Source organism: Colossoma macropomum, unplaced genomic scaffold, assembly GCF_904425465.1.
Source record: "Colossoma macropomum unplaced genomic scaffold, Colossoma_macropomum, whole genome shotgun sequence".
Lineage (NCBI taxonomy): Eukaryota > Metazoa > Chordata > Actinopteri > Characiformes > Serrasalmidae > Colossoma > Colossoma macropomum.
In genome coordinates, this window is record NW_023494791.1 from 6151862 (window position 1) to 6167687 (window position 15826).

The following is a 15826-nucleotide window of genomic DNA, read 5'->3' on the forward strand; positions in this document are numbered from 1 at the left end:
ACGACAAGGACATCTGATTCTAGTGCAGCCCTGGGCCTTTGTGACCAACACCTAACTAATGCATAAAGCCCTGCGTTAATTAGTATTCCTCGGAAGTTTGCTGTTGTGGTGATTCATCAAAATGACAAAGGCTCATATTCCAACTGGTGCGAGAACCCTGACTGGCCTATCAGCAGGAAATAGAGCAACAGCTGTCAGGGCGCTGCTAGCTTAATTATTTCAAGAGAGCGCTACTTTTAGGGACAAGAGCCTCTACTTTAAGGGATGGCTTCAGGGGAAGATAGGTGACTTTTGTTGTTGAGCTGGCAGGTATTGTATAATATAAGGAATCTGATTGTTTCCACCCTAAACTCTTTCGTTCATGTGCTGCGGTTAGTGGTGGGATGAAAATTAAATTTTAGCATCATAATAACTGACTGAAAATTCACAATAAATGTTTCATGTCAATAACAGCATTTCACTTCTGTCAGAACAATTGATGGGCAGATTATCTCAATCTTATCTTAATATAAAAGACAACACTCATATTTGGTTCTGTCTTGTTCTAACATGTTCAGTGCTGTCTATTGTTTTGGTGTTTCTGCCACTAGCTTAGTGTTTACAGAATTAACTCTGCACTTGTTTATTAATCACAGGTTAAAGGACAGAGTTTGACCAACCGGACAAACACAAACAAATACAAACATTTGGTTGATGTACTGTTCCTGTGTTTGATTGTTTGAAGACGCTAGGATGCACTCTGTCCATCAAAGGTGGAATATGTTTGAGTAATAGTACTTTGTTATTGTACTGTAGTAGGAGATAATGTGCGTTAGTGATAGGTAAGGGGAGCACCTGTTAGATACAGGTTGGGACTAATGCTGCTTTCAGGTGGTCTCAGTTTTATCATAACCATCTGTAGGTACCACACGAACGCACTTCGAAGTTGGATGATGTTCTCAGGTACGTCAGAATTTTTGGTGCAGAACGAATTGGCGCTGTTTTCCTCATGGCGGAGGAAAAAAGTTAATGGTCAAACAATGGAATGCAATCAGATAAACTGTAAAAATGTAATAAATGGTAAAAGTTAAGTACATTTTAAACATGTGCAGTTAATCCAGATTTTATTTCTAATTTATTTAAGTTAAAAAAATACAGTAAAATAGACCAAAACCGCCAGCATAAATGCCAGCTAGCTACACTCATTTTATAAACTCAGTATTCTGTTTCTCTCACATAGATCACGTAAACGTGCATGTCAGTCAAAAGTTTCTTTTCAAAGAAAAGTACCCCCCACTTGCATTTGAAAGCAGTGAAACATTTACTTGAAACATTTACTTTTTACTTTAAGTACTTCAGTATCTTTAAAGCTGCACACTTTTTGACTCACTTAAGTATATTTTGACTCCATACTTCCACTTTTAATTGAGTAAAATTTTGACACAGCCTTTGCTCTCCACCTCTGTTCTCTATTCATTCTAATTATTTGGGCTTGTCAGTTCTTTTTCTGGACATTCTAAGGCCAACTGCAAACACTGGAATATTCATCATTGTGCGGTCAGGGTGCTCTGGCCTTAAGGGTCAAATTATTAAAAGAAGTTTCACAGGTTTTACTTTCATTGAGTGTAAGTGCATGTAATCAGTGAAAAGCAGTATGATGAAAATGATACATTGAAAAACATGGGAGAGGCCTTTTCTTGTATCTTGAAAAAAATGGAGTTAGCCCTCCACCCTAACCCTGTTCATCTCTCTTTATCTCTGTGTCTCTCTCTCTCTCTCTCTCTCTCTCTTTCTCTCACACCCTCTCACCATTCCTCCTCCCTCTGTCCTCCGGGTTCTGGCCAGCTGAGTGTGGTGCCTCCTCCTTGGGGAGTGAGGGGTACTCCTGTCCCCAAATTATCCGAACAACTATGACAACAACCACGAGTGCATTTACCGTGTGAGGACTGACAACGGCAAGGGGATCCAGCTCACAGCCAGCAGCTTCCAGCTCCGAGAAGGAGACTTCCTCTTGGTAGGGCTGATCGCTCTCATTTCAGTTCCAATTTAGTTGAAATTAGAGGTGGGAAATGTGACAGTAATTTATTGTTATAGTGTTAAATTACAACACAATACGCTGTTCTAAGCAAATTGTGGATATTGTCTGTACATAAAGGACAATGAACAGCTACTTGTTTTACTACAAAGAGAGTATAATCTGTCTTGTTGATAGCATTCAGTTGACGTCACACCTGTCGCCATCGCCATATTGTCAACATACCACCGTTCAATGTGGCGATGACTGCCATGACAGTGATGCTTACAGAGCCACTGCTTTGTACATCGTTGGTCAATTAAGCATCCTGACACATAAAATATAGCCACAGTGTGTTGCGTCGCTTCAAAAAAAAAACAAAAAAATGTACAGTTTTATAGCATCTCAGCTGTCCGACGTTGTGAGAGGAAAGAAACTGAAGAGCTGAGCCAGCGAAGGAGAAATTTTGGGATTTCCACAGGTAGACAATTAGGACTGTAGTTTTGATCATTGTCAAATGCTGAGGGGCTCCCGAGTGGCACAACCGTCTAAGCGTTGGCCCTATCATCAGGAGATCGCGAGTTCGATCCCTGGTGATGCTACAGCCATCCGTAGCTGGGAGTCCGAGAGAGCACAATTGGCCTCGCTCTCTCTGGGTGGGTAGGATGGCCCCTCCTTCTCCCCCCATCACTCAACGCGATGCTAGTCAGCGCAGGCGTCTGTTAGCTGACGTAACAGGTCTGGCGGTTGGCGCTTTCCTCCGAGCGCGTTCGGCTGTCCAGTGACGTTGCGTGAGCGGCAGCTCGAAAAGAAGCGGTGGTTGGCTTCACAGGTCTCGGAGGAAGCCTGTGTTAGCCTTCACCCTCCTAGCGTTGATAGCATTGTGTGATTGGGGGAGTCCTAACTAGTGGGTGGAATTGGAAACGACTTAATTGGGTAAAAAAAAAAAAAATGCTGTTTATTGCTAACTATTTATGTCTAGATCTCTTATGCCTTAGCTAGACAATGAATGCAGGAAATCTCAGAATGCTAGCAGGGCTCATATAACTGAAGCTAACACCAAACCAACACTGATTAACCCTGTCAAACACAGAGGAGGGCGGATGCCTGCCATGATCCTCTGCACGTGGCTGCTGTCGTGGCCATGCATCCAAGCTCCTCACAGCCAGCACCAGCCAGTAGCAGGTTACTATAATGGGAGTCTAGCGATTTGTATGCATTTATCTCTTACGATGTGTACGCTGATGCAGTATTTACTGGACCACAGATGTCTGGATGTGTTATCGTGGGCAGTAACACATAATCGAGACTCAAAGATAACTTATTGATTTAATATGGATCAACATCTTCGATCAAATTGACTTTTTTGTTATCTTAATTTGGAAGTCATTGCCAGCATTGACTGCTCAAATACATTATGCTGACGTGGGTTGATTTTTCCAGGTTTTGCAAAAAATGTCTTTTGAATTCAATTTAGTTCAGCGCAACGAAACATTAAATATAAATCATTGCACAGAAAGTTTGTGATAGAATGTATCACATATTTATATCAGGCAGTACTTCTGCTTTTATTTTGTATAAACTTATCAAACCTTAGAAAACTGAAGTACTGTGATGTGTTGCATAACGCAAAAAAGTCTACAAGTGTCCATTTTACGTTTTTCCTGTATCACACACCCTTAGCTGAAATATAATTTCATTTTATATGTATAGCATTTTCTACAACAGACAATGTCACATAGCAAGCTGTACAGAAATCTGCATCCAGACACTTCATGAGTGTCACAGAGGGTGAAGGAGAAACACCGATAGGAACTGAAACTCAAAAGGAGAACAGATCAGATAATTATAAATTCACAAGATTATGATGTTGAAACTGATCTCTAGCAAAAAAGTGTAGATAACTGGTGTGGTTGGTGGTAGTGGGGTGACTTGTGTGCAGTTGTGGTTACCAAAGGTTCTACCATCGCAGTTAGCAGGCTTGCTTACTCGTCTACCACAGACAATAAGACAAAAGTAAAGATGATAATACATCATATCACACAGTATCTCTCTCATGCGTTTATAGCCAGTGGGCAAGAGATGTGCTTAGACACTGGTTAAATTAGTCTTTGCACTGTTTTGGAGGTTCAGAGCTATGAAGGGCTGCCCTTTCAGAGGTTGAGTTTGCTTGTCAAAGTTCACCGAAGTTGAATTGAGTACACCTGCCAATTATTGGCCTTGATATTTGTGATGTGAAATCGCACATAAACAGTGAATTCCTTTGAACTGAATGTAATTTTACTTGCAGAATTTCACTGATAAATGCATGTATGACTGGGCCTTTAATATGAACCAGTGGGAATACGGCTTCATAGTGGCTGCTACTGCTACTTTTACCTATGCAGCATGTTTTTGGCCATTTTTGTACATATCAGCATGGCATACAGTGTCATGAGCAAAGTTTTATAAGGGTGTTTATTGACTGTTTAGTTTGGTATGATGTGATGAAATTAGCAGTCTGTAAGATGTTGGTCATAAGCTTCTGTTAGCTTCCTGTCAGCTGTTAGCTACGTTCTGTTTTCATCAGAGGTCATCACAGCCAAAGCAGTAGCACTAATGGTTGAAGATGTAAATATGCCAAAGTTGAATTAGATGTGAAATTTTGCACATGAAATTTATTCACCCCAGAGGTTTGCAGTGTGGAGCAGCTAATCGTTGCAAATTCCACTGAAATGAATGTAATTTAGCTCAAAAAATGGGCTCTCAAAGGCAAGTGTTGCAATTTTTAGCTAAGCAGCATGTTTTTATCCATTTTTCTACATATCAAGATGATAGATGGTGTCACAACAAAGTTTTAACAGGTAATATATTAATGACTGTGTTTTGGTGTGAAGATTTAGGCATGCTTTTTACATCATTTTAATTGGAGGTTATAAGCTTCTATTAGCCTTGTAGCCCCAGTGGAAAACCTATTAAGCAAAAATTTAGTAGGTTTTTAGACTCCTTTAAGACAGAATTAATAGAATTCTGACTTCATGCTTTGACCTCCTACTCTGGAGCATAAGTATGCATGCCAAGTGTGGCTCCTTCACACCCTTCAGCATTTTTAATTCACTGCAAACTCCCCTCCAGATCAGCCCGCACCTCTCAAAGGTCGCCTGTTTAAAGAGAAGATAATAGATTAATAAGGTACCCCAGCTTAGTGTGATTAGTGTGGGCCGTTTTGCGCGGCTCTGCCGAAAATTAAGAAGTTTGATGGCAGAGTTTTGTCCGTTGCGTCATCCTCTGCTGTTTGCCGCATGGTTAACATGTAAGAGCTTGTAATCCACAAGGTACCCGGCATGTGACTTTGCCAAGGCATTAACTATTCATAGATTCATTTAAGTCTCAGCGCTCAAGGCGCCCATAGCTTCATATAAGAAAGGAGCTCCCTGAAGACTACTGTGACCACTAATTAAGTAGCCAGAGTGTGAAACAGTGAAACAGCTTTGCAATCAGATGCACATTAATCTTTGTTATAGTCTCATTCCTGCGGTATTTCCATTAATCCCAAAAACATTATTTCCATGAATGTGTTACGGCTAATTGACTCCATTACGATCTTATTCGATACCAGGCGCGTAATTCCAACACGTCCCTCGGCAAGCTCTTTTCCGTTAAAATGATGACTACGGTTAATTCTGGCTTCGTGAGCAATTCCAGAAGTGATTCTTTTGGCTTGGTGGTATCTCTGTGTGATGCTTTGTTTTATGTAGCTCTGAAGATTGGAGCTGGAAGCATCTCCTCACTCTGGCAGAGGATTCCCATTCCTCTGCAAACTGACAGCCTGTTCTACACATGCAAGCCAGAGTCACATGATCATCTATTCCATCAGGGCTTGAAACAATGTCCTCCGCACCAGAAAAGTGGAAAACTGCTGCTTGACGTTGATTTATGACCTTTAATATTTCCTACCGTGCTGCCGTGTTGTTGCTTTTTTTCTTCCTCTTTTTATGGAGGCTACTGTCTCAATATGAATGTAATATCCAAAAGCAATTACAAAATCAGCAGAGACACCAAATTCAACATTTTGTTTTGGGGGGCAGAAAAAAAAACCTCCCCATGAATATTATGATGAGATGCATGCGGCTGTCTCAAGAACCGTTTTTCAGACAAAGCCTTGAGAAGCAGTGCAGCAGTCCAGCTCTCAATAATGCTGTTCCTGTCTTCTGTCCCTTCCTTTTTACAGGTCTATGATGGCCAAGACAGTTCGTCGAGACTGCTGGGCAATTTCACAAAAAGCGAAATGTCCAACGTCATCATCAATAGCACCTCCAACCATCTATGGATTGAGTTTAACAGCAATGGGACAGGAACCAGCAAGGGCTTCAAACTGATATACACTAGTAAGTGATTTCCTCAAGGTACTGTAACATAGAAAACTTTACTATCCTTACTTTTTAAAATAAAAATAATTTGATGTATGTAAACACTAAGTTTGACAGTGTACCATCTACTCTTTAGTCCATATGTTCTATATGTGGAAATGAAGCTGCAAAATCAGCAACATTTTAAAGTATTATTGGTGATTTCACAAAAAAACAAGCCATTGACACACACAGTCATATGAAAAAGTTTTGCACCCCTGGTCAGATTACATGTGAAAGTAAGAAAAAATAACACACCCTCTACAGAGAACACACTTCTGCACAGTTTAATGCACAATTACTGTTTATTTACTGTAAAGATATTGAGGGGAAAAAATAAAATATGGCCTGTGCAGAAGTTATGGCACAATTTTTAATTTTAGGTTTTATCTTTTTCCGATATGTCAGGCTCAAGTAAATAGAAATTGTGCACTAAAATGTGAAGAAAAAAACATATTTAAGTTTGTACCCTGTAGAGGAAATCAGTAAAACCTGTCATTTGACTGAGACTGTTCAAAGTTTTGCAGACCACTATATATTGAAACTAAGCTTCAAGAACAGCCCATTTTGAATTTATTGCTTTTGTGACATCACAAAAATCAAACCATTTACATATATCGACCTCTTCAGCCTGCTGCAGTTTATCTCCATTTTTGTGTTATTGATTAGTTTTTTGACAGATTAAGTTTGGGAAAATATACCACAATGTTGTTGATTATATGCAAATTACACTGTAATTTTCACTGAAACCATTTAAACAAAAATAATGATAATGATGGCAATGAAACAGTAGTAATGAAATAATCATTTTTCTTTATTTTCCATCATCATCTTGGCTCAGCTCAGCTGAGAAGCAGTGGGGTAGATGAGCGCATTCTAGTTCCGTTCCAGGCTGTCTGGTTTACGATGCCTTTGAAAGTGCTTTAGCGTGCAGTTGGAACGTGGGGGGATAAAATGAGTCGTACGGCTACAGGGCAAGCGCACAGATAAAAGATGATCTTTCAGCCGAGCATATGTTGTGCCAATATTAATTTGAAACTGCCTGCTTTGGGCGGCGGATGCAGCAATCGCAGCAGGCAGGTGCCTTTTTTATAGGACAACCTTTATGTCATTATTAAGCAAGAATCAGCCCCCGCCTGCCAGGGGGTTGATTTCAGTGGACAGATGTCCTTTTTTCTTTAAAAAAAAACTCTTTTACATTCTGATGACCTCGCCTCCTGTTCGGTTCCCTTTCCAAGGCTTTGACCTTGTCAAGTGTGAAGAGCCGGGCACCCCTAACTACGGCTACAAGATCCAGGATGACGGCCATTTTGCCAACACATATGTGCTGTACAGCTGCAACCCGGGATACACCCTGCACGGCAGCAGCACACTGACCTGCCTCAGTGGAGACCGTCGGGTTTGGGACAAGCCACTACCATCCTGCATTGGTAAGAGCATGCCTACAAATGATCGTGTTAGTTATTCACTAACAAATGTCTTGACAAAGTCTACAGTTAGCCATCAAAGCCAATGATCATGAAAATGTTTTGTAGTATTGTAAAAAAAAGGAGAGATTTATTTAATTTATTTAATATCCAGTCAAAACAGCCAGTAAGTAGAAGTTATTCATTTTTCAGGAGATATTTCTGAGGCAATTAGATATCCAAGATAATCCACTGGCATAAGGAAGGAGAAAGTCCGAGAAAAATGTTTCCAGGGGTTTCCAAAACTAGAGTTCAAAAAATGATTACAAACTACAGAGAAAATGGGTCTGAAAGGATGTGTATGTTTTAAGAAGCTCTCTGAGAAACAGAAATAGACAAAAAAAAAACAAAGAAGCTGCTGGTGTTATCAGAAAAGTGGTCCAGAGTCCAGACCTCAACCACATTGAATGTGTTTTGGGATAACATGGAATGTTGAGAAACAGAAAATTCAAAACCAATTTATAAGACTGAACTTTGGAGGTGTGAAAAGATATACCTGCAGATTTCTTTGAAAAACTAGAAGCTCGTCTCTTGAAAAGAATGGAAGCTTTAATAAAATCAAAGAGTGGAAACACTAATGCTGATAATGTTTTATATCGTCGCTGTCCAAAGAAAAACATGTATCTCCGTTTTTGTCAATTTTTATTTTTTTACGTCATTTGAACACGGCAGTTCTCCTTCACATGATGAATGGACCAGTAGAAATGCCCCAAAATCAATTAGAATAAAATCTCTTTACTTACATTAAAAGGTAACAGTGTTTTTGCCGTCTCCTGTTAAGTTACCATTTTGGAGATACGTCTTTGGACAGCGATATTTAGTTGTTGAGGTTTCTGTGAAATTTCCTTTTATATTTGAATATTTTGCTTTAGGATGAATTTTGGTAAAATGCAGCAAAATTGCAACTATGAGTTTAAAAGGCTTTGTCATCATCATTGTAATTTTAATGATGTATAATCACACACACATCCTTCATTCAGTCATCTTCAGTCAATCACCTATTACATGACTTAAAAGATCTGCTCATGATAAAAAATATATATATCCTATTACCAACTGATTTTTTACATGTGCGTTTTTTACTGAAATACATCTACAGTTTAATTTAACTTTCTTCAGCCTTTTACAGAACCATCCCATTAACAGAAATTATTCAACACAGAGGGGAGGTATTGGACCACACAGTTACGTCATGTGCTGCGATAAAAAGTTTTCCCTGTAGGATGCATGTGTGTTTCTTCACTCTCCACTCTCCTCACTGCTCCATTTCTTCAAATGCAATTAAAGAATTGATACATCCTCAAAGATGTTGGATTTCAATCGATTTCCAGGTCACAGGCTGAAGGACGGAGGAGAGAGGAATCGAGGACACAACAATTAGGCTTTTAAGATCCCCCCGGAGCGCTTTAAACAAAGGAGCAATCCGGCAAAAAATCCAATTTGCTTACTTTGTTCTTACCCCAAATGTAGCTGAGCAACCAAGACATGTTTGGAGTCTTATCTCAAAACACATAGGGTGGTTTAGTAATCCCAAACAGACTTTATGAGGTTTCTGTTTATCCATGAAACTGGACAAAATTAAGTCACATAGCTAAAAACAGTAGTAATGGCCGTATTAACTGGAGTCTATCTATAATTTTTATGTAGAAGAATTTCAACAGTTAGACGCCACATAAGCAAAACTATTTAAGATCGCTTAACAATTTGACATGGTTTGAGGCAAATTTGTTATAATTTACTATGCGGTTAGCACCATGCTAATTGTTGAGGTGTTAGCTTCCATTGCTTATTAGCTACATTAGCCTCATAGCTCCAGTGTTAAAACTAAAGAAGCGTACTTCAGACATCAAAGATGTTTTAGCTGACTGGCTACATTTAGGATCAAACAGCGTTTGCCAAACTGGCCATGTTAGATTTTTCTCTGAACTGTTCCTTTAAAAAAATTACGTTTGTCATCAGAGTAATGAGAGAGAAGTATTTTAAAACCATCCCAGCTTCAGTCTGACTCTGTTATGGAATATTAGGCATTGGGTTTGTTTAACTGTTGTGCCTCTTCACTGATTGAAGTGATTACTCTCTCTCAGGCTCACTCTTTGTTTCAAACATTTTGCCTGTAGTACAAAAAGATGTGAAGTTTCTACCCTACGTCACAAATAATCCATTAACTGCTTGTCATCATTTGTCATTATTTACAAAAATAGTATCAGAGGCAGATGAGAAAGGAAAAAAAAGGCAAAAAAAAAGTTCTGGAAATAATAAAATGATTCATTTCAGCAGTACCGTATTTGAGAGGCTGTCAAAAACATCAGCAGAGTCATTTATAGCTGACTAAGGAAAGTTTACTTGAGAAAGATAAATGTCATCGCATGTCTCATGGAGAACTTCTTAGTGTATGGAAATGCTCAGTCAGGCGCAGAGTACTGCTAGTGATAGTCATAAAGTATATTGTTTGACAGAAGATTAGTCAGAAACTGGTTGAAGAAATGTGAAAGGTCTCTGTGCAAGACCTGAATGTTAATTTGTTTAATAGTGGATTTCGATCGTGTTGTTGAGGCTGCAATAGGCCTGTATAAGAGCATGTGAGGCAGTAGAAGTCTGCTGTGCTGTGTAAGGTAATGACTTTTAAAACCCACACAAAGGAAAATATTAGTACAGTGCTGCTCAAGTATAACAATACCAACCTAAAAAAATCCTGCGAGTTGAGCTACAATGGGATGATCCTTGCCTGCGCTGTCATGTTACTAACGGTAGGCCCGAGTCTTTGTTAAAGCAGCAAATTTAGCTGCTACCTACTCTGTAATTTTCCTTTCTTTTGTTTGAATACGCATGCAGATCTGACTGTGAAACATACTAAATCTTCACACTGTCCTGGTTCATTCACCACTATAAGAACATGCACTGGCTGCTTTATTAGAAACACTTACAGTACCTTGCAAAAGTCAGAGACCCTTTATTGATTGATTTGTTTATTTCCAGTTAAAACAGCCATGCCTTTTTTCAGAAGATATTTACGAACATTTCTGAAGAGAATAGATGTAAGATTCACTTGAACGACCCCTAGAAAGGTCTTTTTGACCAATTATTTATACCACAACAGAGAATAATTTTAAAAACTAATTTTGTATTGTTGGAATATGTTACAAGAAATGTCTGGAAAACAAATTTCAATTATGGGTTTTGCAGTTAATTTATAAATGAATCCATATGGGTCAGTACTAGTATTACACAACAGAGGCCACATGTTATCTTTCACATTAAGTTCTTTCTTAAGTGAACAAAAAGAACAATAAAAATTCTGTTGCGTATTGGTAGCTTTTTCTATTACCATGCAGCAAAAGTCTTGCATTTTTACTGCTAAATAGCCAGTCATACTGACTTACACAGAAAATTTGATGAAATGTTCATAAATGCATAAGTACTTCACAAAATTAACAAATATATATAATTAACATCTTTTAGTATAGTTTAATATTAATTAGGACAGATTTGGCTCGCAGAGATGAAAACAGTCTAATGTCTGCCAGTGGCCTCGAGATAGAAACACACTCTGCTCCTTTTTGTCTTTTTAAATATTGAGCTCATTAAAATGTCAGACTGAAATATACACTAGTTTAATAAAAGTAAGTGAACAGTAATTTCGGGTTTTTTTTTGTCTGAATTATCATATAAAAATTTTAAAACTGTCAAAATAACTGTCTTGGCCTTTGAAGTGATAAAAGAGGGGAACATCAAAGGGAAAAAAGTTAAAAACAGGAGATAACAAAACTGATTAAAAGCTGCAGAGAAAATGAGAATCCTAACAACCACCTGGAAGACCTAGTAGACGCCAAAACTGCCCCCATCAGATAAACAGCGCTTAAAGCTTTCGTCTTTGAGAGAGAGGAGAAAATCAAGCTGCTTCAGATCTGAAAACATCCACAGGTGTTCTGTCCATCCTTCCACTGTGAGAAGACAACTCAGCGCTCTGGGTCTGAAAGGATGTGTAGCTGTTCAAGAAGAACCTCACTGAGAAAAGGAAATAGACAAGGAGAAAATTTGCACTAGAACACAAACTAGATATCTGAGAGGAAAGAAGAGGAGGAAGGTTTTATAGATTGATAAGTCTAAATGTAAAGTGGCAAAATAGACCAGATGCTTGCGGTAAAAAAAAAATTGAGGCTTCAATATAACGAGGATCAATCAAAAAAGAGCAAAACAAGCGATGGTTAAAACCAGAGAAAGACTACTAATGGTCTTTAGAAACATCAAAGGGATTGTCGAGAGCCAAACAGAGGTCAAAACCAAGAGGCAAAACACGAGAAAAAGCAGACCAAGCCAAAAAGGACACATACAAAAAACCAAGGTTAGAAAAACAAGCCAGGTCAAACACAGAGCAGCAGCAGAGAAAGAACGCTCGATATGCACAAGAACAGTCGGCAACACTTTATTTGGAGTGGTCCTTTGTAGATGACTAACAAACTCTTAACAGATTATCAGTAACACATCAACAACATATCAGTGAAGTTGCTGTAGGTGAGCTGTTAATATGTTACTTCCATTACACAGAACCTAACCTTACCCAAAACCTAATCCTATCCCTAACCTTAACCTCGACCCAAAGCCTAACCCTAACCTTAACCACATCCCAAAGCCTAACCCTAACCCTCACATATTTTTGACCTGTTTCTGAGAGTCTGTTGAGTGTTTGTTTCATCTGAAAAAGACCACTCAAAATAAAGTGTTGTCACCGAACAGGCTGTGACAGTACTTCACAAATCAGTGAGCAAAGTGAACCGGTCTTTATAGGATGAAGTAGATGACGGTCAGGTGTGGCTGGTCAGAACTCAGGTGATTGAGATCTGGAGAGTGGTCAGTGATTGGCTGATGCAGGTAGGGTGAGCGTCACGTGCTCTCCTGGAGGATTCTGGGAGTTGGAGTATGGGAGAGGATCAGTGTACAGAGTGTTACTGACTAAAGAGCTGGAGGGAGGCATGACACTAAATTTATAATTGAGATTTCTTGGATCGTGAGAAACAGAAAAGGCAACCAACTTCTAAGACTGAACTTTAGAGGTGTGAAAAAATATCCCTGCAAATTTCTTTGAAAAGTTGAAAGCAAGTCTTCTGAAAATAGTGTATGCTGTAATAAAGGTAGAGTGGATATACTAAACCCTGAAAAAGCTAATACTATATTTAGTTGTTGAGGCTTTTTGTTCTTGATGCTGAAAAAATGATACTTTAAAGCCTGTTTTGACTGGAGATAACAAATGATGGGTGGTCTCTGACTTTTGTACTGTACTGTATCTTATAGCTCCACCCTGCTGGTTTACAGTAAGTGTATAGTGAAGTGGCAGAGTGCAAGTGTCTTTTTTAACTGTGATATACAGAGTGCATCCATAAGAGACTTTATTCAGTGTAATTACATGGAACTGCGAGGCCAGCGCTTAGCTGAGAGATGAAGTAAGGATCTCTCTTTGCTCAGAACTGCAGCAAAGCATCTGCGATTGGTTTTTAAAACAGCCCAGCAGTTTTCGAATGTGCACCTTTGAAAGGAGACACATGGTGCCGTTCCGCATCGCTCCAGTCCCCATGCCCTAATTAAAACGCCTTGAATGAGATATACTGCAGGTGCTTGGCATGGAAAATGGATGATATTGCCCAGAGCGGTCATTGTATTCATTTGTTTGAATTAGTCAACATAATAAGGCCGTTTCCTTTCCCTTTGAGCCGACTTCATGTTTCACACGAAGAAGAAAGACTGTGAGAACTAGCAGGATTCTCAAAGCACTAAAGCAGACTGGGTTGTTTGGAATAAACTGTTGTTCAGCCGTCTTGTTGATATACGGCACCAGTCAAAAGTTTGTCCTTTCTTACTGTTTTTGATCATCTTAGAGACATTTTGATCTATAGATTAATTGTTTAAAGGTTTGATGCCTAAGTTTAAAGGTGATGCCTAGGTGTGAATTTATTTTCAAAACAAAAAATGCTGAATCAAAAAATGCTGTTTTGAAATTGCTCCCCCCAAATACAGTTTCAGCAACAAATGTTCAGCATAAATTAAATAGCATGAAGTAGTTTCAGTAGAATAAAAATGAAAAAAATGTCATTTTATTTGTCATCATCATTTCACTGTTATTGTAAAATGTGAAAAATATAATAAGGAATAAAATGTGTATATAAGGATTAAGCAAAAAATAAAAAAAAATACCCTTCTATAAGTAGGTACTGTATTCCAAACTCGTCTTAGTGCTGCTGCAGCTTATTTGGGTCCCTGCAAAAGGCACGAATAAATACAATATTGTTATCTTATTATGTCATTTATAAGTAGGATTTGGACAGGGTGTGCAACCTAGACCTGCAGAGAATGCAGGAGTGCCTGTAACTCATGTTTGCATGTTTGTCACAAACAGCATGTATATGAACTTCAAAAGAAAATGCATTGTATTGTGAAAGACTGTGTTTTTCTCTGCAGAAAACAAAAATATACTCAATTCTGATGTGTAAACAACCTTAAGTCGTGTGTGTGTATATATATATATATATATGGGTAGAATGGCTGCCCCTCTCCCCCCATCACTCACTAAGTGTGACGCTAGTCAGCGCAGGCGTCTGTTAGCTGACGCAACAGATCTGGTGGTTGGCGCTTTCCTCCGAGCGCGTTCGAAAAGAAGCAGTGGCTGGTTTCACAGGTCTCGGAGGAAGCCTGTGTTAGCCTGTGTGATTGGGGGAGTCCTAACTAGCGGGTGGAATTAGAGACGACTAAATTAGGGGAGAAAATCGGGTAAAAAAAAAAAAAAATCTTCAACTCAGCAAATAAACAGAAATGGTGCATTAAAATGTATATATTTGCATATATGCATGTCGTAATGTTTGTACATTTTATTTATGCATTTTTTCCCCCAGTATGTTAAATTCAGCAAATAAACAGTAACCGTTCCTGTGCAGAAGTGTGTTCTGTGTAGAGGGTGTGAAAACGTATTCACTAAAAAAAAAACAAAAAAAACGTATTCATTAAAAAAACATGGAATTTCACTCGGGGGCGCCCATTCTTTTGCACACAGCTATACATCTACAGTCAAAAAACACATAAGCAAATCGATTTGAAATTGAATTGCATGTGGTGTGAGATAAATGTGTGATGCAAATGATTGGCTAATAAACAAACAAATGGCTAATAAACATCTATTACTTGATAGCTACATTAGCCTCCTGACTCCATAGATTATATTTGGAGTAAGGTTGAAAACTGTATAAATTAACTTTCTATCATTTGTAATATCTGTGAAAAAACTTAGTACATGCAATAATGTTTCTTTTTTTTGTGCTTCTCTTGCCTAGCGGAGTGTGGAGGCCACATCAGCGGTGCCACATCTGGTCGCATCCTGTCTCCTGGCTACCCGGCCCCCTACGACAACAACCTCCACTGCACCTGGTCCATCGAGGCTGATACAGGGAAAACCATCAGGTACCGAAACCCATGAATTCCTCTCTGGGCCCCAGCTTGACAGCAGGGTGTGGATTTTTCACTGCACCTCTGTTAATTCCCATGTAATTCCCACACAACGTATAACATGGCATGGTGATTGCATCGCCGCCCTGCTACGAGGCCTACCGCTGGCTGGCATCTGTTACTTCAAGTCCATTATCGTAAGAGTAGAGGGGAGACAACGGCGAACACAAGCAGAGATAAGCCAATTAGGCTTTCAAAAATGGGCTGAACATCAGGTAAGCCAATTCAGTTTAAAGAAGAGATTGCGGCAATAGTGTGATTTGACAGCACTGCTGGATGCGCTCCATTATTTCAGAATGGAAAGGGTTTTTTCCCTCAAATTCGCACTCAGTGTCTCCCTCTCGGTACAGAAATGTCGAGACCGGTTGAAGTATTTGAATAAACAGTTCTGTGTTTACGCTCACGCCGCCACCGAGGGAGCCCAAAGATGTCCACCCACACGTCCCAAAGGGCCAGTTAGCGTTGTTGTGACTACTATTGATGAATGGCTT

General features: G+C 39.2%; 1 protein-coding gene across 1 annotated transcript in view; it reads left to right on the plus strand.

Moving 5' to 3' along the window:
- The window catches only part of LOC118810153 (CUB and sushi domain-containing protein 1-like), a 597007-nt gene that overhangs the window by 436147 nt on the left and 145034 nt on the right, over nucleotides 1-15826 (plus strand). Inside the window, 5 exon segments of the mRNA XM_036573713.1 lie at nucleotides 1825-1857; nucleotides 1860-1993; nucleotides 6204-6360; nucleotides 7620-7811; nucleotides 15164-15290. Of these exon segments, the coding sequence (XP_036429606.1) occupies nucleotides 1825-1857; nucleotides 1860-1993; nucleotides 6204-6360; nucleotides 7620-7811; nucleotides 15164-15290 (643 nt within the window).